At 41.7% G+C, this 19966-nt stretch overlaps 1 protein-coding gene across 1 annotated transcript; it reads left to right on the top strand.

The window, feature by feature from the left end:
• The first annotated feature begins 3622 nt into the window (after window positions 1-3622).
• Window positions 3623-14351, top strand: CYSLTR2 (cysteinyl leukotriene receptor 2). Its single transcript, XM_051781127.1, is given in 3 exon segments — window positions 3623-4386; window positions 9347-9464; window positions 14226-14351. Coding segments are annotated over 3 exon segments (1008 nt in total).
• Window positions 14352-19966: the final 5615 nt, after the last annotated feature.

Genomic DNA, 19966 nt, shown 5'->3' with positions numbered 1-19966 from the left:
TGAGCCTCTCTTGCTCTGCACAGCCAGTCTCATCCCTCCATGTCCCCAGCCCCTTGCTCTGCACACGCAGACACAACACCTGCGCTGGGGAGGCAGACACACACATCACACCCTAGGCAGTTTATAGGGTAGCCCCTACTCTGCTGCTAGACTGCTACCTGCATCCTGAGCTTAAAATATGGTGGGTTTGGGGCATTTTTTTATTAGTTTAGTATCTCCTTTAATTAAACAAGCGTCCTCTTACTTCTGCTCTTTCAGCCCCCCACGTGGCTTGCACACCTATCCATTTGTTAAGGGTGTTAGATTCCCCATAGGCAAGAAATGTCTTTCTGTTATTTCCTTACCTTAAATCACACTCAAGCCAGGCTAAGATAAAAGGCAAAATATGTCTTCATCATAAAAATATATAATTCATAAGATACATGTACTTTATAATGAAAGGTAAATATTTATTTATAAAATCCATACTACTCAAGCTGTGAATATTTTTAAAAGACTTCACAGAGGTGAAGAAAAGACAAAAACCCACCCAAACTCTGCATCAAATCTACTTATGCAGCAGTTATTCCAGAAAAGGCTCCCTTTTTCTTGCTCAGCTGATGTTCTCTCTCTTCTACCAGGGAGATTGTAAGAGCCTCAGGACATGTGTTAGCTGCTTCCATTTGATAGCTTCCATCAGGGAAGATCATATATTAAAAAAAAATCTCCTGTTTGAGAATTTCTATCAGAGAAGTCTTGCAGTACTACTTAAGAGAGAGTCCCATTTCAGTTCTTCCTTTTCCCTCTTTTTTTCTCAGAGGGCTGTTAGATCTTATTGCAAATCTTCCTTCTTTTGGGGGACCCCAAAAGGTCCCATAGGTCCAGTCTCTCATTCTGAACACACCCTATTCATTCCTGATCCAGGAGACCTTCTGGACACTCATGCTGAAAACAAAGTTTATTGCCTGTCCTTAGATATGTCATTCTGTGTATCTAGGAGCCATCTCTTAACCTTAGCTGGTTAATAACAGTTCTTAGATTCAAGGTGGGGTAAAATTCTCCCCTTCACCTCTGTGATTGCTTGAGATAGTCCTGTGTGAAATATATCTTTCACTTCACCTTTTTTTCTATATTCATCTGTGTGTTTTAAGACACAGTTAATAGGAGCACCTACATAACATAATTGCATGGGTTGTTGCTGGCCCTCTACTGAGGGTAGGCATCATTGTGGTTAAGAGCTTTCCATTGACTGGTCTCCAGTCTTTTTCTCTTAGACATTCCCTGATAACCTGAAACTTTTTTTTGGATAACTTGGAGAGGAGTCTGAGTACTGACTTTCTTGCCAGGTTCAATGATATCTAATTTTCTCAATTGCACATGCACATCTACTTTTAGTCTAGGTCTTTAGCTGGAAAGAGAATTGAGAAGCACTTGTTCAGTTAAAGCACAAAATAGCTTTAAGTAGTTGTTAGCTAGACACCCTCACATGAAGAGCTTGAGCAGAGTGCCTCAGGCCCTGTGCTTGCAGTGCTCTCCAAAGGGTGCAGAGATCTAAGGACTTTTCAGCAACTAAATTTGCGTTGCCCTAATCCTATACATCATCAGATAGCATTGGGTCACAAGTCATCACTTACAGTGCTGAGCAGGACTTTGAATTTGTCCATGTTCCAAGTTCTTCAACCGCATTTGACTCCTCTACCTCACAGTTTTCACACACAATAGGAATGTTTCAACAGCTGGCAGATCCCTTCACTAAGATTTTCTTGTATTTTAGGGTTTCCAAAGGCAAGGATGCTTGGACCATAGGAAAACACAGTCAGAAGGCTCTTCCCTTTGCAGTACCTCAGTCTGCAATGTTTGCCTGCAAACTGGGGAGATCAGGTTCCATTAGGAGAAAAGCTGGTCTTTGATTCCACACAGAAAACATGTACATGAGACAGTTGTTGTGTACAGAAAACCAAAAACCATTAAAAGTCCTCTGATTGCAAAAGATTTGTTCTTAGGAAGAGTGTTTTACCTCTCTCCTCTGTAAGAAAAGAGGATCTCAAATGAGGAGGAGATTTCCTTTAGGAGCACATGTTTACTCAGTCCAGGGTTTTGCTGAGCCTCAATATCCATTAAGCTCTTCTCTTTGGGAGAGCAGCCCAGGGTTGTGCTTCACATGCTCCCATCTAAGTGGGGCCAGATAAAAGGTGACTGCTGGAGCACATCTGGTGCACATTAAAGGATTCAGAAAGACTCTGAGACACCACCCTGAAGATACCATAGGTTGCTCTGAACGCAGCTCAGGCTCCCACACCATGGCTTGAGTTTGTAAATTAGCTCCCCTTTACAGCACATTGAGTAACTGGGAGTCCAGACCACCCAAATCTAAAGCTCATTTTTACCCCCAAGGAGACTCCACCTGTGCAAATAAATTAGTTTCAAATTGTGAAGCCATTGAGGTTCAGAATAAGAGATATAACACAGTTGTGTACCATGGACACATTATCACTCTCACTGAGGCAAGTTAAAAGTTTTTTTTCTTGCCTCTAGAAATGCTGTGTAGTTGTGGTTTTCAGGCTAAAATTTTCCATGCCCCATCATTAGAATAGGTTGGTAGATGCAAAGAGGGAATGGCTCCCACTGTCAAACAAGCAACAACATTGAAACCTTCCTTTGAAAATACTACTAGCTCCACAATAGCTGAGAGAAGGAATCAAGAGTTCAGCAAGGAAATAGACACTAAGGAGAAAAAAAAATATTATTTAGAGGGTTTAGTGGTGAGTGGTTTTGATTTGATTGTATTACATCCTCATAGGAGGAAAAACACCATTCTCTGTGCATACAGCCCGTTTTCTCTTTTTTGTTAAGGCTGCAAATGTGGGCTGCCCTGGGGCCTGCAGAGTGTGTAGATTACTGCCTGGTGCCAAGCAGTTTAGCACAAAAGGGGATGAGGGCATGGTAAATGAAGCAAAGGTCTCTCAGAAAGAGACATGGAAAGCCGTCAGAAGATAACAAGAAATAACAAATAGAGTGCAAGGAGGAGGAAGTTAAAAAAGGAACAATGCATAACTAGCACAGTATTTACACAGTGTTTAATGTCCTTAATTTATACATTTTTCAATATACCTCTGGCATTGCTCAGGAAATGCTGCCAAAAACATACCAGAAAAATTTCACTAGTTCCAAAAGGCAGATTCAGTTCTTTTGTCTTTCTATTCTAGTTTGAAATGCAGACTTACTAGTGGAGAGTGATTTCTTTTCTGATTAAGTTTTGATGTTCCCATGGTAGGTGACTGGGGACTCAAAACCTCCCTGCCACAAAGTGGCTGACAGCAAGTTGGCTTGTTTTGCACAGCAAAGATCAGAGACTTGTCATTAAAACACACACATAGCACTCACCTCTAAAAGGCAACACTTTTGTAGGCTGAGACAACAATCAGCTACTGTAAAACTGAAATTATTTAGGGCTTACTTGGGGCTTTGTGCCTTTAGATGTGTATTTACTGTGACAGCACAAGTAATTACTCATTAACCCTTACTTCCCCCGTCATCTTCATCTTGCAATTTCTGCCCTTAGTGAAATAGTCTCAAATAGCCAAACTCCCTGCCCAGTCTGTAACACAGCACTCATATCAGTTCTTTTCCCTTTGGCAGAAAAATGGAGAGCCTGGCTCAGACTATGAATATTTCCAAGATGGCTCTAGATGACAACTTCGCTACCGGCTCCTTCAAGTGTTCGATTTACGGCTTCAAACAAGTAATTTATCCCATCATGTACCTCATTATCTTCTTCCTGGGTGCTGTTGGAAATGGCCTCTCCATATATGTTTTCTTCCAGTCTTCGCAGAGGATCTTAGTAAATAAATACATGCAGATCTTGGCTATTTTGGACCTCATGTTTGTGAGTACTTTGCCCTTTCGGGCTACATATTTCCTATTGGGATTGCAGTGGATATTTGGTAATATCCTCTGCAGGATCATGACCTACACCTTGTAAGTGAATATGTACTGCAGCATTTATTTTCTCACCGTGCTCAGCATAGTTCATTTCATAGCCATCATCTACCCATCCAAACATGGAAAAGTAACCGACAGCAAGAATAACTTACACAGCCATGTGGATCTTCATGCTGGCAGCCCTCTGTTGAGCAAGGGAGTCACTGGGTACAGCACCATAGTCAAATGCTTGGACCTCTACCCCTTCAACAGACACAGGCTCTTCATGATGAACAGCTTTGTCCTCACAATGGGCTTCATACTGCTGTTTTGTACAATTGTTGTCTGCTATGTCTTTGCAATCAGAGCCTTGCTCAAGTCCAGGACTGTACAGAGCAAGAGGGTGGTTTATCACAAGAAGGCACTGTTAACCATCATCATCACTCTCATCCTCCTCCTCCTCTGTTTCCTGCTGTATCACATACTGTGATCACATACCTCTACTGTTCACCCTCCTCAGGACATGGGATTGAAAGGAAATTGCCTTGCTACTAGAGCCCCTTTATTTTGTTTCATAATACTCAACCAGTGATTCAAAGGGAAACTGCTCACCTGACCACTTCAGTGCCTGTGCCTGAAGCTCTCTGCTCCATTTCCAGGTATGCGCAAAGGTGCAGTGTTGTGATTCCCAACAGATTCATAGGGCCCTGCCAGTTCCTCTTGCAAACACTGGCAAAGGGTTTGCACATAAAGGAATGTAAAGCATCACTTATGCTTTCTGCTGAGGCCGACTTAAAAAGAAGGCAGAGAGACAAACAGGATCCAGCACTCGCTCAGGCCTTTCAGAAGGCACTAAAATTTCTATATTTTCCACTCTGACCCAGCCACCAAGGTATTTTGCTTAACATTTCACTGATTGTCAAGTGAAAGAATGATTTCAAAGGAATGGCATCAGCATGGAGTGTTGTAAGTAAGGTGACTGCTGGCAGCAAGGGCAGGATGCGGGTACCCATAGCACCAGGCTGCACCCTGCAGCTCTTCATGTGTGTGTTGATTCCTTCAAGGTCATTGCAACACTTGTGTTTATGCCCAGTGTTGCCAGTGCTTTTCTGAAAGCCGAGGCTCAGCAACCCAATTCCCACGCAGGGATCCAAAGGCAAACTTTTAAAATTATTTTGGTCCAAATAGGTAGTTAGGGAAGGGTTTCCTCTGCACAGGTAAACCAGCCTGACAGCAAACTGCTGCCAAAAGCATGCCTAATCCCTCACATCCTGCTTGCTCTAAGGAGGAAACTGTTCCCTTTTCTCATAAGATTAACTTCCAGCTTTTTTGAACTCCCAGACATCAAACATGAATGAATGAAACAGAGAAGAACTAAGCCAGGAACAGGAGGAAAGATGGGCAGCAGAGAAGAAGGAGGAAAGCTGTTTCAGAAAGCAACAGGAAGCTACAGCTATGTGTACTTTGCAAAATTTCATCAAATGGCCGTCCATAGTTTTAAGTCTCTGAATATTTTGTAAAATATATTTTCTAAATTTCAGGCCTAAGTGAAAACAGACTCCCAACTCAGTTTCACCATATTTAGATTTTGTTTTTAATTACCTCATCTTTTACTAAAAACAGACAAGAAGTTTAGTCATATTTTCCAGGAAAGCAGCTGGTCTCATATGAAAACTAACAAAAATGCTGAAAGCCTTCCCTCCCTGTGAAATTCACTCAAAGAAAGGCTTCTGTCAGTGAAGATACTTCTCAATGCTCTGAACTTTTTCTGGAGAAAGCACTCTATAAATTGAATGTTATTGTTCCCAAACAAAAATAGCAGGAGCAAGCTGTTTTCAGCTCTGTTTGAAATATGCAGAAAACAAATCATTTCTGGTCAGCTGGAAAAGTACTTGGCAAATCACTGGGAAAGGCACATTTTTCTTGACTATCTAAGGGTTATGTTCAATCCATTTCAGTTACTTGATGCTACCTTTGATGTGAACACACAGTTTTATCATGTCTTCACTAAAGTTCATGCTCCAAATCCTAGTTTCAGTAACGCAGCAGCATAGCTGAGAGCTGACTTAATGATGTCATGTGAACTGCTGCAGTGCTTGATCCCATGCTATTCGTGAAAAAGGGAATACTAGCACTGTTTTGCAGCATGAACACGATTGAGATAGCAACCTGTGCAGATAGAGCAGACACATAACAGCAAGGAGGGGGCAAACTCTTCTTCCACGGTCTTCACCTGTCAGGATCGGACCTAAGCAGCAACAAGTGACAAGCTTGAACCCTCTCATGAGATATCACACACTTTAAATACTGCAAGGGAATGGAAAAAATTAGCCACAGTCTAATCTCACCAAGGTGGGGTTTTTTGTATCTGTCCAATGCACCTTATTATCTGATCATTTTGCATCTAGAAGATATATGTATGTCACTTATGAGGTCACTTTTTTTTTTATTGATCATGCTATGACTTTACTGGCAATTGAATTAACTGTCGGGCCTGTGTTTTAATAAACTAAATTTACTAGTGGCTGAAGATATGTTTTTTATTGATTGCACATCTGACAAAGAATCTCTCCAGTGTGCAGGGGGAGAAAGACAAAGAAACAGATATTGAGTTTCTTATGTGAGCCATCATTTCACAAGAGAGAAATGTCTTTAGAGGTGTGAGAACATCCTGCTGCCTTATTCACGTTACTAACAAAATAGTGAGCAACATCCATCAAAATCTGAGATGCAGATAAAGTAATAGATTTTTTTTAAATTATGATTTATTTACAAAAGGATTTAACACCATCCTTGTTAGGAATCTTCTCACGAACCTTTAACAACACTTGTATAACATGCCATGTTCCCACTTACTGTCATTTCTTCATTTGGTATCCTTGCATGTCTCTACTCATGGAGGTAAACCCAGGGTTCTTCACTGTGAAAGTATCGTAGTAAAAATGTTGTTAAAAAAGAAAGCCACCATATTTATTCTAAAAAGTAAAGCTCATGACAGCTAAATTGCTAGCAATGTGTCTAGATCCCTCAAGGGACCATATATCCTTTAAAAGTACTTTGATATGTTACCTCAATTTTCCATGAGACAAAATCTAAAAATAGCGATGTGCATAGAAAGTTAAAGCAACAGTAAACTTTTAAGCTTGAAGGAGACATAAGAACAGGAAATGAAGCCTTTAAGTGACTGGGACCCTTCATTTGCATGTTTTCCTGTCATTCAGGGGAGTCTTGGTATTTCCAGACAAAGTTCATTTTTTAGTCCAAAGCCACACTAAAGACACAGAAAGATTTTCTAAAGTAGTCTTGCAGGCAGTCTGAACCACTACATGCTCAGCAGAAGGAAAGCCCACTCTTCACCTTCGTTTTTTAGCCCTGGTTCAGGACCACGTGTGCCTATGATTGCCTGATGGCATAGAGTCACAGTGAGCAGGGGAGCATCACATGATTGCGATTGTCCCCTCTGCTCTGCTCTCATGAGACCCCACCTGGAGTCCTGCACCCAGCTCTAGGGCCCCCAACATGAGAAGGACTTTGACCTTTTGGAGCAGGTCCAGCATAGGCCACAAAGATGATTCAGAGGGCTGGAGCGCCTTTCTCATGAAGATGAACTGAGAGAGTTGGGGTCGTTCAACCTGGAGAAGAGAAGGCTCTGGGGAGACCTTAGAGCAGCCTTCCAGTACCTAAAGAGGCCCTATAAAACAGCTGGAGAGGGACTTCTTAGAAGGGCATGTAGTGAAATTGAAAGAGGGAAGGTTTAGATTAGAAAGGAAGAAATTCTTTACTCTGAGGGTGGTGAGACGCTGGCACAGGCTATCCAGAGAAGGATGGATGTGGATGCCCCATTTCTGAAAGTGTTCAAGGCCAGGTTGGATGGGGCTTGGAGCAAGCTCGTCTAGCAAAATGTGTCCCTGTCCACAGCAGAAGGTTGGAACTTGATGATCTCTAAAGTCCCCTCTAACCCAAACCATTGTGTCATTCTAGGATTTTAAGATTTTTAATTTAATCAATGCATTATCCCATTCATTTTCATGATATATCCTCTGTCTTCCTCAACACACATCCTGTGACTATAGTTTTTATTTTGCTTTGGTCCCTAAGTGTGTTGGGAGAAAGGGTTGCACATTTTGCTGCTCAGCGTCTCCTTCTGAGGTGCATATTCCTCTATGTGACAACAGCATGCTGTGCTGGCAGCAGAGCAGTCACCAGACTTTTCCCACCTGTCTTAGAGCTGTTGATGCTTCTCTTGGTCCTTTGGGATGGGCAAGGTAGAAATGACCTGCTGCCTTTTCAGCTAAGAGGAGTGAAAATAAGATCCAGCCAAAACAACTAAATGCAATTGAAGCCAGGAGAAGTCAGATTCTGTTTCAATAGTGATACCATCCCTGTGCTCAGGTTTGGATTTCCTGCATCGTATCTGAGACAGCTTAAATGACAAACTATTTAAAAGACAGTATAAATGAAGTGGAAGTGAAGATTTTCTAAGAGACTCCAATATTGTTAGGGGTGCTTGAGCTTTCCAGCCAGCACTGAAAGTGACTTGCCCAGGCAATACAACTGTCCCCACATGCTGTGCAGTCCTGTACCTTTCACACAGTTGTGCTGTGTATATATAGGAATCTACCCGGACAACTGCAAAAGGCAAGCAGTATATTTAGTTGCACTCAGCTGATGTTATGTAGCTCTCAGTCAACAGCTTAAGGAGGCCAAAGAAATTAAATAGGTTCCTTTGTCCCAAATTTCCTTTCTGCCTTTCAGAAAACTGGTCAGATTTCCACCACTGCTTCTCCTTTTTGATTTTACAGCTGAAAGGATAAAGTTGCCTAACACAGGGGCCAAATCATGGTCACACAAGTCATATTCCTGCTCACAGTAGCAAAATTTGAGCCTTTATTGTTGAAGCTAAGAAATAAAGCTCTGGACCTTAATTTACTACTCATATTGCCTCACGCAGGGCTGGAATGATCAGAGTGGTGGTTGGTAGGTTTGCTCTTCCTGTTTGCTGTCTGCATTTCCAGATGTTGAGATGCTAAACATGTTAACTGTTGGATGATATTATGTCTTCTTCTGGGCAGCTGTGGTAAATGCAATTGCGGGTGATTCTGTCAACATGGAGCTGTGTTTCATAATATATAAAAATTTTGGGGAAGGAAATCCCTGAAGAGGGGATCTGTGTTCTCTACAGATTTTTCTTACATTATCACCAGCTTTCAGTTCTGGAGGCAAGGAGCCTGTCTCTGGTGGGTCCGCTCCAGATCCCTCTCTGAGGTCTAGCCCTCCATAACAGATAAATCTCTTCTCGTGCTTGATTTTTCCTTGTAACCAGTCTCCCACCAGAGTTTCAGGATGTTTAAGGACGCTTTGCTCATTTGTGAGATACTGCTTGCATGCTGTAAGTTAGCAATTTTTTCTTGGCAACTACAAGGACAAACAATCCAGAAGGAATGAGAAAAACAATCCATCTCAGGAGCCATCACATGTCTTCTATCTTTTTTACTGTAGCTCGGTCAGTCTCTTCTGGTGGTCCCTCCCCACTAAAAAAGAAAATACCAACCCAGATTAGGAAGGTGAGTATGCTGAAAGACCCAGTGCCCTCAGATAGGCTTTTTTTTTATTTCATTTTCTTAATTTTGAATCTCACTGACCTGACTACTGAAGACCTTGACGCTTGTAGAATTCTCTTTATAAAGCTCTAGCAGCAGCACAGGTTCACCTGAATCCTCCAGAAGTGGAGGTGATATGTGAAGTACACAGCTCAGGGCTGTTACACCAGCCTTTCACAGACTCACAGTCACTTGGGCGGTCTGTGAACCTGGGTAGAAACATGTCCTCTCATCACAGAGGTTTGTGAACCTTCCTATTGCCTGGGAACAGTCCAGCTATACCTGAGTCCACACCCACACAAACTCAGCCTGTGCATCCCACACCTTTGTGTCCTGGTTGCCATGGAAAGGAAAACCAGATGTAGAGACCAAGTGGGAAGGATGTGCCCCAGTAGGTCACCAACATGCATGACACACCCAAGTGATGTGTCTGGCCATATCGCCTCCACTGAGTTGTAAGTACCAGGTACAATTTGAGATTGGCCTCTTCCCAGTTCCTTTCCCTTCAAATTTCTGATGGCATTTAGTTACAGCTGAGCTAGGTGGACTATGCAGGTGAAGGTTGCCCTGGGAAACGTAAGAGTGGAGGGGCAGATGGCCCAGCTGGGAATGGCATAGGGTGAACACATTGCTCCATTCTCAGAGAAATGGGAAATTCAAGCCAATGCCCAGAAACAAAGAAGCTGATGCCCACCTTCAGACTCTTCTCCAGGGTCTCTCTTTTTGACATTTACTTTCAGGGCCATCACAACTAAAATAGCAGCCCATGATCTCAGGGGGAGAATCTATCTGCATGCTTGCAAGTATCAAGATGAGCTCAAGGACTACTGACATGGTCTGTGGTCTCTCTTCCTATTTTCTGGTCATCTGTTCTAAAGCTTGCATGCCCTGTCTTCCTGGAGGGATCCTGCAGTTATTACTCAAAATCAGCAAAGCTCAGTGGCACATGAGGACATGACATGGACAGTCTGACGATGGGGAGAAGAACATGTTCTATGGGTTATGCTAAGGTAGGGGATAATTATGGAAATGCTGGACTTGCCTCAGATACCACTTCGGTGATGCACTGTACACTAGCAAAAGTCAGAAAGTGTTATTGCTGAAAAGTGCTGTTGTTGTCTCCCTACAAATTACCTTGGGGTTATCCAAAGACATGAACTAAAATCAGGCCCTCAAAGCCACCATCCATCACAGAGATCTCCCATGTCCAGTACTGCAAATGCCCCCGGGTGGACACTAATCCTAACTCATCATCAACGGAGTCGACGTCAGGGCCACCAGCATGCTGAGGTAAAGACAGACAGCATCCAAACAAGAATTTCCAGACACCACTCCCCAAGTAAGACTCTTACCCTGAATAAGCCAGTACTAAAAACCTTTAAAAACCACAAGATCTCTTAATGAAAATCCTTAGGCAAATGTGTCCTCTTAAGACATTTTCTAAAGCAAGACTGCAGACAGAGCTACCCACTCAACCAAGCAAGTAAAATTGATTCAGGGAAACCCACCTATAAAAGGAAGCTCCCACACCAAAATACCCCTTCTCCTATGCTGAGAGACCTTGACAAATTAGAGGGCTGGGTAGTCACCAATCCTATGAAGCTTAAAAAGACAAGTGACAGATTCCACACCTGAGATGGGGCAACCCCACATGTACGGACAGATTGGAGAATGAGAGGCTGGAAAGCAGCACCATGGAAAGGAACCTGGGAGATCCTCGTCAACGGCAAGTTGAATATGAGTCAGCAGTGCCCTGGTAGCCAGAACAACCAACCTGGGGGACATCAGGCAAAACATCACCAGCTGGTCGAGGGAGGGGATTGTCCCGCTCTGCTCTGCACTGGAGTGGCCTCACCTTGAATATTGTGTGCAGTTTTGTGTGCCACAATATAAGAAAGATATTAAGCTCTTCAAGAGTGTCCAAAGGAGAGCTACAAGGATGGTGAAGGGCCTTGAGGGGAAGCCATACAAGGAGGGCTGAAGTCATTTGGCTTGATCAGCCTGGAGGAGACTGAGGGGAGACCTCATCACAGTCTACAGCTTCCTCACAAGGGGAAGCAGAGGGGCAGGATGGTGTCAGGGGATGTTTAGGTTGGGTATGAGAAAGAACTTCTTTACTGTGTGGGTGACTGAGCACTGGAACAGGCTGCCCAGAGAAGTTGTGGTGTCTTCATCATTGGAGATAATAAAAAGCCATCTGGATACAATCCTGAGTAACATGCTCCAGGTGTGCCTGCTTTATCAGCGAGGTTGGATGGCATGATCTCCAGAGGGCCCTTCCAACCCCACTCATTCTATGATTCTGTGACTTATTAGTCTCAGATTTTATGTTTAGCATCCAGTAATTACAGGCAGCAGCGGAAAAATAAAATTCTTTAACCATAATAAATAAGAGGGTAAGTATTTTCAGTCCTGTAGTGCATTAAAAAAAAGCATATGTGTTTGTATGTGTATACAGTTATACAGGTGTATACACATTCATATTTATTTATTCATTTTTTGTGTTATATATTTATGTACATGACCACAGATCTTAATTTGCAAAGTCAATGAATACATATCTGGTAATCAGTGACAAACTTCTCAAAACTTACGTCTTCTGTAACCCTATTCCATTAATATCACAGCAATGGATTTTAAAAAAGAAAGTAGGACTAGCCCTACTACATCACAAAATTGCAATGTAGATGTGAAGTATAAGAAAGTGAAACTTTTGTCCCTAAGTGATGTATCAGAATTCATACCTTCTCTGATGAAACCCATTCTCCAATTAGGGAAAGTACAAAAGCAAACCCAAATACTTCTTGTCTTACATCTTGCTGAATTTTGCTTGACATCCTTATTAAAAGAGAATTTCTACTTCCAGTTTCATTGTGACTCCCACTTTGGCCTGAGGTGAGAAGTGAAACTTTTGATATGCTGTCTTTTTTAAGAAGTTGATAAGCTGTCTATTTTTCACGCACAGGAAAACAGTGTGGAAAAGATTTCAAAAATCTCTACTGACAGCTGTGAATTAAGAACAGGTTTTTGGTCTGATGTTGGTATTGTAAACATTGGTTTTTACCCTATGGTGTGCAGACTGGTGGGATCCGTAGATTCTTCTAAGAGATCACAGTACGAAAAAACCTGAAATTTGTGGTTGATAAGATCAAATGTGCTATTGGAGGGTTCACGTGTTCAGAGGAAAGCAAAAAGCTGTCACAAAGCATCATTCCCAAATGCAGACAAGTTGCTTCCCAAAATGCAAATGTCTGTGTTCAGTGCAAACACTAATAACGCGTAAGCAAGAGCAAAAGAGCATCAAGGCTGACATTGCATTTTGAGAAATTCTGTACAAGCTTCTTGGGAGATTGCTGGACGCTGGCTTGGCTCCTGAGAACTTCCATTTCTATGAGGAAAAGAAAGAGATCTGGAAAAATTCAAACTCTTCAACATCCCACTGCAGAAAATAAAGGGATTCTATTAAACTATTTGGGAATAAACCCACTCTCTCCCATCAAAGGCAATGTTCTCAATTACAACTAATTTATCATTGTGGCAGGTGTCAGGAGAATTCCAATTTTTAAAGTAGAATGAAGCGATGAAAATGTAATATCCAAAAATAAAGATAAAGTAAAATTATATTGAAGACTCATGAGAAATTGAAATTGATTTGAAGGCCAATATAATCTTCCTCCAGTAAAAGACAGTATTGTATCTTCTTCTTATACACAAATGTATAAGAAGCAATCAAATTTTATTGTTTCAGAAAAGATGTGCCATAAGTGGAGGTGGTAACAGAACAGAGTCAGATTGTTCTGCTGCTCAGGGGACTTTTGCTCATGCACTGTGGGATTGACCAGCTGCCTCTGGTAAATGTGGAAAATATAAAATAGGATGCAAACTGCGCTGATGTTAGATTTTCAAAATCTAAGCAGAGCATTTAGCAAGTGCCCAAACCCAAGAAACCCAGAAAAGGATGTTAATAATTATATTAATTTCTATGTAAGGACACAGGTGAAAAAGTGAGTCTGAGTAGGAAGAGAAGTTAGTATAAAGACCACAACTATAAGAAGTCCAAATTCATTTGCATGAAGCTGTGTCTTGGTTCCTGATCCAGTTTTAATTAAAACTTAGATTAATTACAATTAGTCCGATTATTTAGACCTCAATATTTCTGTACAGCATTTCGGTGTAAAAGTAACATGTATGGGATGTGCGTGGAGACAAAGTCTGAAGTCTGAACTGTGACTCTGTGGAAATCCACAAGACACTGCCTTAAAGAACAAGGATTTTCATCTCATAAACTATATTAGGAGAGAAATCATAACAGTGCAAGGTTCTGAGAAAAGTAGAGAGGTCACATAGTGAGGATGTGCACTTAAAGCATCCCAGTTACATCTGACTGTGGTCAGGTATAAAAGTCCAGCACAGTAGATTCACCTTGTATAACCTTGTCTGGAGATGTGTGTCCCAAGCAAAGGGCTATGAAGGAAGTTCTAGTATATTTTAAGAACACACTCCAGCACATTACACACAGTGTTATTTCTTAGCATAAAATACAGTGCATAATGAGGCAGATATCATTTCCCCCAGATTTGTGGTGTAAGAAACCAGCTCCAGTTCCTCCACATTTCCTCAGTGCACCCCACTGCAAGAACTGCTTCACATCGGCTCTATCCCCCCAGGTGGATTTTGCTCTGTCCTTGCAAAGGTAGACTCCTTTTTTCCTTGATCCTCACATAGCCAACTGGCTACCTGCAGCCCCATGGTGGTCGCTCCACCAGCCAAGCCCCCCTGGCTGGTGGACAGATGTTGGGTCAGCGCTTAAGCCAGTCAAGACGTCTCTACCTGCTTCATGAGTCATCCTGACATGAGTTGCCCCTCTTGGCTTTAATCACAGCTCAGTGTTATTAGCTCCGTTCTTTTTCTCTATCTGATAAATATCTACACTCAGGCAAGACACATCCCATTGTATATCTTTCAGTTCTCATTCATAAATACTACAGGGACAGAGCACTAGAATAGATCTATGGGGAAATGGTGCCACTCTGTTGCTAGCAACAACATCTCCATATGTCCATCTACACAAACTGATCAAAATTGCCTGAAAAGCAGTGAGACTACTTAAGAAAAGATTTTTTTGACACTCCTTTACCAGGTGAGAGTGCTTTGATGGCAAGAAATAATTTTCCAGTTTTCACTCTTCTGTTTGACTCTCTCCTGTGCTTTGTATAGCTGTTTTTCTCCATCTGGAGGTTATCTGTCAGGTTTACTACTGAGGGGAAACATTTTTATTTTAGTTTTTGCTAGGCTAAACATGCCACATACTTCTTGGCACAGTGTCTCCGATCACCTTCATCACCTTGGTCATTCTTGTCCACACCCGCTTGAGGTACTGGACTGATAAATCTTCAAACAACACCGGATTTTCTCGTGTTTACTTAGTGCTCTTGGGGCTCATATTTGCCCTGGGGTTACCTAGTTTACTTCTTTTTTTCCCATCAGAAGTCATTCATCTGCTTTTTGTCATGAGTCTTTATGGCAATCCCTGGTTTAAGGTCCTTCTTTCAGAAAATTATTCCAGATAAATTATCAGTGAACAGGGACTCTATCCAGGCCTACCCTGTAAAAATGGTCCTGTGCAGGAGCAGAAAGGTGAGGTGGTGTGATATTGTCCACCAAAAACATTCAGAGCTGACCTTTGCAGTCTAGTCCAAGGCTGCCAGATGTCACGGATTTTGGACCCAAAATTGCTGGGTGAAGGTGTTATGGGGATTCTGAAATGCCCAGATTTCCCCGTTGCCTGTTTGCGTTTCCAAAGAGATTAACTCCCCGAAGACTGTGAGATCAGAGACCTTGCTGGGCAAGAAACCTTACCAGTAACCACTCTCTGAGATATGGGCAAATTTTAGGTTCAGGCTTCATTTCTAAGGAACTCTGTCTAGCTGTGTATAGCCTTAGCCTTGCCTTACATGAAAATGGAGCAAAATCAGTCCTTCAGTGGAGTGGCTACCAGAGGCGTGAATAGTGTGACCTCCTACTTACATGACAACCCCCTACCCTGATATGGCTTTTTTTAACTTCATATATATATATATACATACATATATATTAATCCTTTGTGCCCTGTCCCTAGCCTTTCAGGGTTTGCATCAGAGGCAAGGTCCGCAAGACTTTGTCCACAAAGAACAGCACAAATATCCAGAGCTCCCCACTGATAGCAGAATGGGGAACCTGACTGGCAGGTTGGAGATCCCTAGCAAGCTAGGATGTGTCCATGGCTGAGCTTCCTCAGCTGCCTTTTTGGGACTATTCGTTTCTACCTCAGAGCTCCTGAAAAAACAGCAGCAGAACTGGACTGAATATGCAGATCAGGTTCAAAGAGAAGTGGCTGCACAGGCAAGTGAGACCCAATTGTGAGATTTACTACTTTAAATAACCAATTGTAAGGGTTATGGCTTTACTACCTGTGACTTTGCCTTTGGGGTAAACTGGGATTAGTTGCATCAGCCATCACCTGGTGCAGCCAGCATGAGAGCTGCTGACATAATTCTGGAGGGTGAAAACATATTTTTCAGTGTATTAGTGATGGATTTTTTTAATAGGCCATTAGCTGGGAAAACGCCCAGGTGAATACAGGCTCCTGTGATCAGGGGCAATTAAGTGATCAGGGACAAGAAATGCATTGTTACTGTCTCTTTTAGGGTAATTTTGTTCTGTGCTTTCAGCCATATGCAAAGAAACTCTGCAAGGAAAATATACAGCTTAAATGTATATGACAATGAATTATTGATTATCACGGACAAATCCCATTATCCACAAACTATAGCCCTGGAGGGAGGAGGAGCAGAAGGAGTGTGTTAGGAAATGGAGTGGAAGGAAATATCCTCAACTGGTCATATGTCACTGGTGTTACCTGCTCACAGTCTAAGGATTTGAAGATACTCATGGGTGCTCCATGACTGGAACCTCTTGTAAAAGATGATTCAGTGTCTGAGCCCACTTAACAGAGGATAGAGAGGGATGAAAAAGGCATCTGAGCACCTACTGCAGCTGGTATCTACATCCCAGAAACTTCCAGAGCTGCCAAAAGCAGAGGACCCAGGAGATTTATTGATGGTATTCCCCAGCAGCCCCTTTGGGGATAGGTTTTTTTCCTACCCTGACTGTACCACCATCACTATCTCTGTTTCTCCTCAGGAGCTCAGCCCAGTAAGTGCTTGCTGTCATCTGTAATTTTGCCCCTCTTCATTATAAAAACAAAGTTAAATGACCATGTCATCAGCCTGTCATTTTCCTATGTGCTATCTTCTGAATGTGCAAGCCAGTTTTGATTCCATTTGATAATGGAGGGGTGAAGAGTTTAAGAAATAGGTCTTTATATTAAAGGCATGTATGTTTTTAATGGCACTGGGGAGATGAGAGACAGCCTGATTCACTCTCTCACAGAGTAAAAGGCTGCAGCAGAGGCTGAGCAATAACTTGTCCTGCCAGCTAGACCATCAACATTCTGTTACAGAAAGGGACACAAAAGGGTGTAGGATTTTTGCTCTGGAAAGAGGAATATGTAGGTGCCGTGGGAAAAACCCCCAGAGGTTCAGTGTTTCTTCCTATTATAAAACATCTTGTTTTCCCACAGTACAAGAAAAAGCGATTTTCTGGTAAAGAACTGGTAGATGGAAAGTCAGGATGTTTTCCTGTTTATTTGGGTTTGCCACTGGATTTGATAGGTGGCAGAAGCCTGGAAGAGTTTCTCCATAGGGATAGTGTGATAAAGTCTCAAATCCTTCCCTTTCCCCCCAGCGTGCACACACACGTTCATACATGCACATACACACACAGAGCTAAGGTCTCGCTAAGGTCTCATGAGTGACAGTTCAAAATGTTTTTCTTGTCTATGATGTCTGGTTGGAGTCAGACACATCTCCAATTTTCTCACCCATTCAGTATGTCTCTGCATGTTCCAGCTTACTGACCTGCCCACCTACCAAGGACCAAAACTCAAGAACTCAAGAGAACAGTTTTTCTGTGGTCCAAACAAAGGGAGTTATCAATGAGATCTTCTTAAAAGGAGAATTCTCTGGGTCTTAGAAATGTTTGTATATGGCCTCACAGCTATTTCTCTCTTTTTCTTTTGCCACACTTGTGTACACACATATACCTGCCCTGAAAGTACATCCAATGGAGAATTCCAAAGTCAATTTATAAATAGGATTAAAAAACACTGACCTCCCAAGGAAACATCTCAGTTGTATAAAACAAACAAATTAGACATCCACACACCAAAAATGTCCAAATGAGTTCAACAAAGCCTATAGATACCTATACCCAGCTAAGTTCTCCACCTATTATGAACCAGTATCTGTTATTAATAAGCATCTGTTATTAATAAGCATGATATTGGCTGTATATTAATATCAGGTTTTATGCTCTTATAAGCCTTGGGCTTTGTGCTGAAATTTTGGTCCCAGTAGTACTTTGTGCTACTTACCTTTCTTCCACAATTCCCACCCAACAGTCACGGCTAGTTCAGTATTTCAGCATAGTCAAAACCCAGTGGGAGGTCTTTATGTGCTCCTCTTTTTGGTGAAATATCTTTCCTCAGTGACTTTCTATATGGTTGAGTTATGACTGACAATCTCACACAACAAATCCATTCCTGTATCATTTGGGACCTTTATAAGGGCTTAGAAACTGCCAGAAACATACACTGTTTGTGGGACAGGCCACAGTGGCCATGCAGAGCTCTCTAGGGACGTCTTTAATATGGGATATGACAAAAATGTACATGGGAAAAAATACGGCAGTCTGGCCTGCATAAGGACAGTCTTGTGTCTAAATGCCTTTGTGATCATGCCTAAAAGTATTTCTAGGTCAGAAAGGATAGGCCAAAGTATTTATTTAGGATTTTTAAGCAGTGGGAGGATTAAAGAAAGTGTCCTTTCCCTCAGATAATTTAAAAAATAACTAAAAATATATAAAGATGTTGAACTGTAGTTAGGGTTTAGAAAAGACAATTGGGCTAAAAACGATATACTGCCACCTGAGTGTAGATCCATGTTGCCCACTAAGAGTTGGAAGTGGGAGGTTTATAGCATCTGGATGGGCACTGTAACTGGGATGGACAAGATGACAGCTTACAGGTGGCTCTTGTTTGTCAAAGGCTGAGCTACTTTAAAAAAACAAACATACAGCCCAAAGGAAACAGAAGAAGCCTTTTCTCACCTTACAGCACAAAGGATGTGGTTTTCTTTTTTCATGTGGGACTTGCCATAGTTGTCTTTTCTGCCACCTCCCATCTGGAGGATGCTGAACAGCCTTGTGTGGCTATTTGAAAGTCACATGGAAATTTTTGTTAGCACAAGATGGCTCTCCATGGCTGATTAGTAGTGTTTAGCACCTGGTGCCTCCATTATTTTCTGCCTGAAAATGGAACTAACTCTTGCTGCAGTTTGAGGTACAGTCCAACCAGGTTTTTTTAATTCTAGCCCTTTCTTGTTAATGGCCTCTATTTCTAACAACTTCCCTCCATATTTAAGAGACAAGTTAGGTGAAGATATTGCCAGATCATCTGATTGGCTAGAAAAGAAAAAATACTTCTCCCCACATACTTAAAATATTTTCCTCCCTCCTAATTCTGCCTCTCATTTCTAGTTTTCTCCTCTTGTACATTCTCTAGTGGCAACTGTTACCTCTTTCAGAGTTTCAGAGACTGTTTTTCTGGCTCAGCTTCAAACCTGGCTCAATTTATCCTTTCCATGCTTGCATTTAATTCCTTCAACATTTGCTTTTGCATGTGTATCTACCGTTTCAATTTAAGTTCTTTAAGATAAACCCAGATCTCCTCTCATTGGCCTTTTCTGCACCATCTGTCATGATGGACAAATCTGTTTTCTTCTCTCTGTCTCATAATCTGGACTCTCTTCTTCAACCACACTAAACCTTGTCTCACTAAATCTTGTCATTTCTTTTTTTTAATATAATCAAGATCAGTCTTTTCATTGCTATCTTCAGTCTTAACACCTGATTCATCTTCTGTCCTTGAGATAATAAATTCTTGTAATAGATAGATAGCTGAAACACTGCTAGAATATTTCAGTAAGGGAATAAATCCTGCTCATCTACAATTTTTTTTCAATCTGAATGATTTGTTCCTCTATCATAAACTGACTTTGCTTTTTTGGACCTCAGATGCAGTTCTATTCTGTGTACTATTAATTGTGTGGTCAATACCACTTTCAAACTGAGCTATTATTGAACATAATTTCATATAGTATCTTGACTTTACTACCCCACTGCAGGGTCATCTGATTTGTTTTCTGCTCTACAGTAATTATTTCGTGCCACTCATTATAAGTGAACAAATTAATTCTGTTTATCTCTGACTCTTCCTGTCAAAGTATTTTCTCCAGTGGGCTGCTTCCAGCTTCTCTGAACCACCGACCGAACACTGGATGTCACAGAGAGAAGGATCTTTTTTCTTT

The sequence above is a fragment of the Manacus candei genome, unplaced genomic scaffold, assembly GCF_025592945.1.
Source record: "Manacus candei isolate 608988 ecotype Guabito, Panama unplaced genomic scaffold, ASM2559294v1 h1tg000014l, whole genome shotgun sequence".
NCBI lineage: Eukaryota > Metazoa > Chordata > Aves > Passeriformes > Pipridae > Manacus > Manacus candei.
The sequence above is the reverse complement of the archived record's forward strand: the minus strand, read 5'-3'. Positions and strand labels throughout refer to the sequence as shown.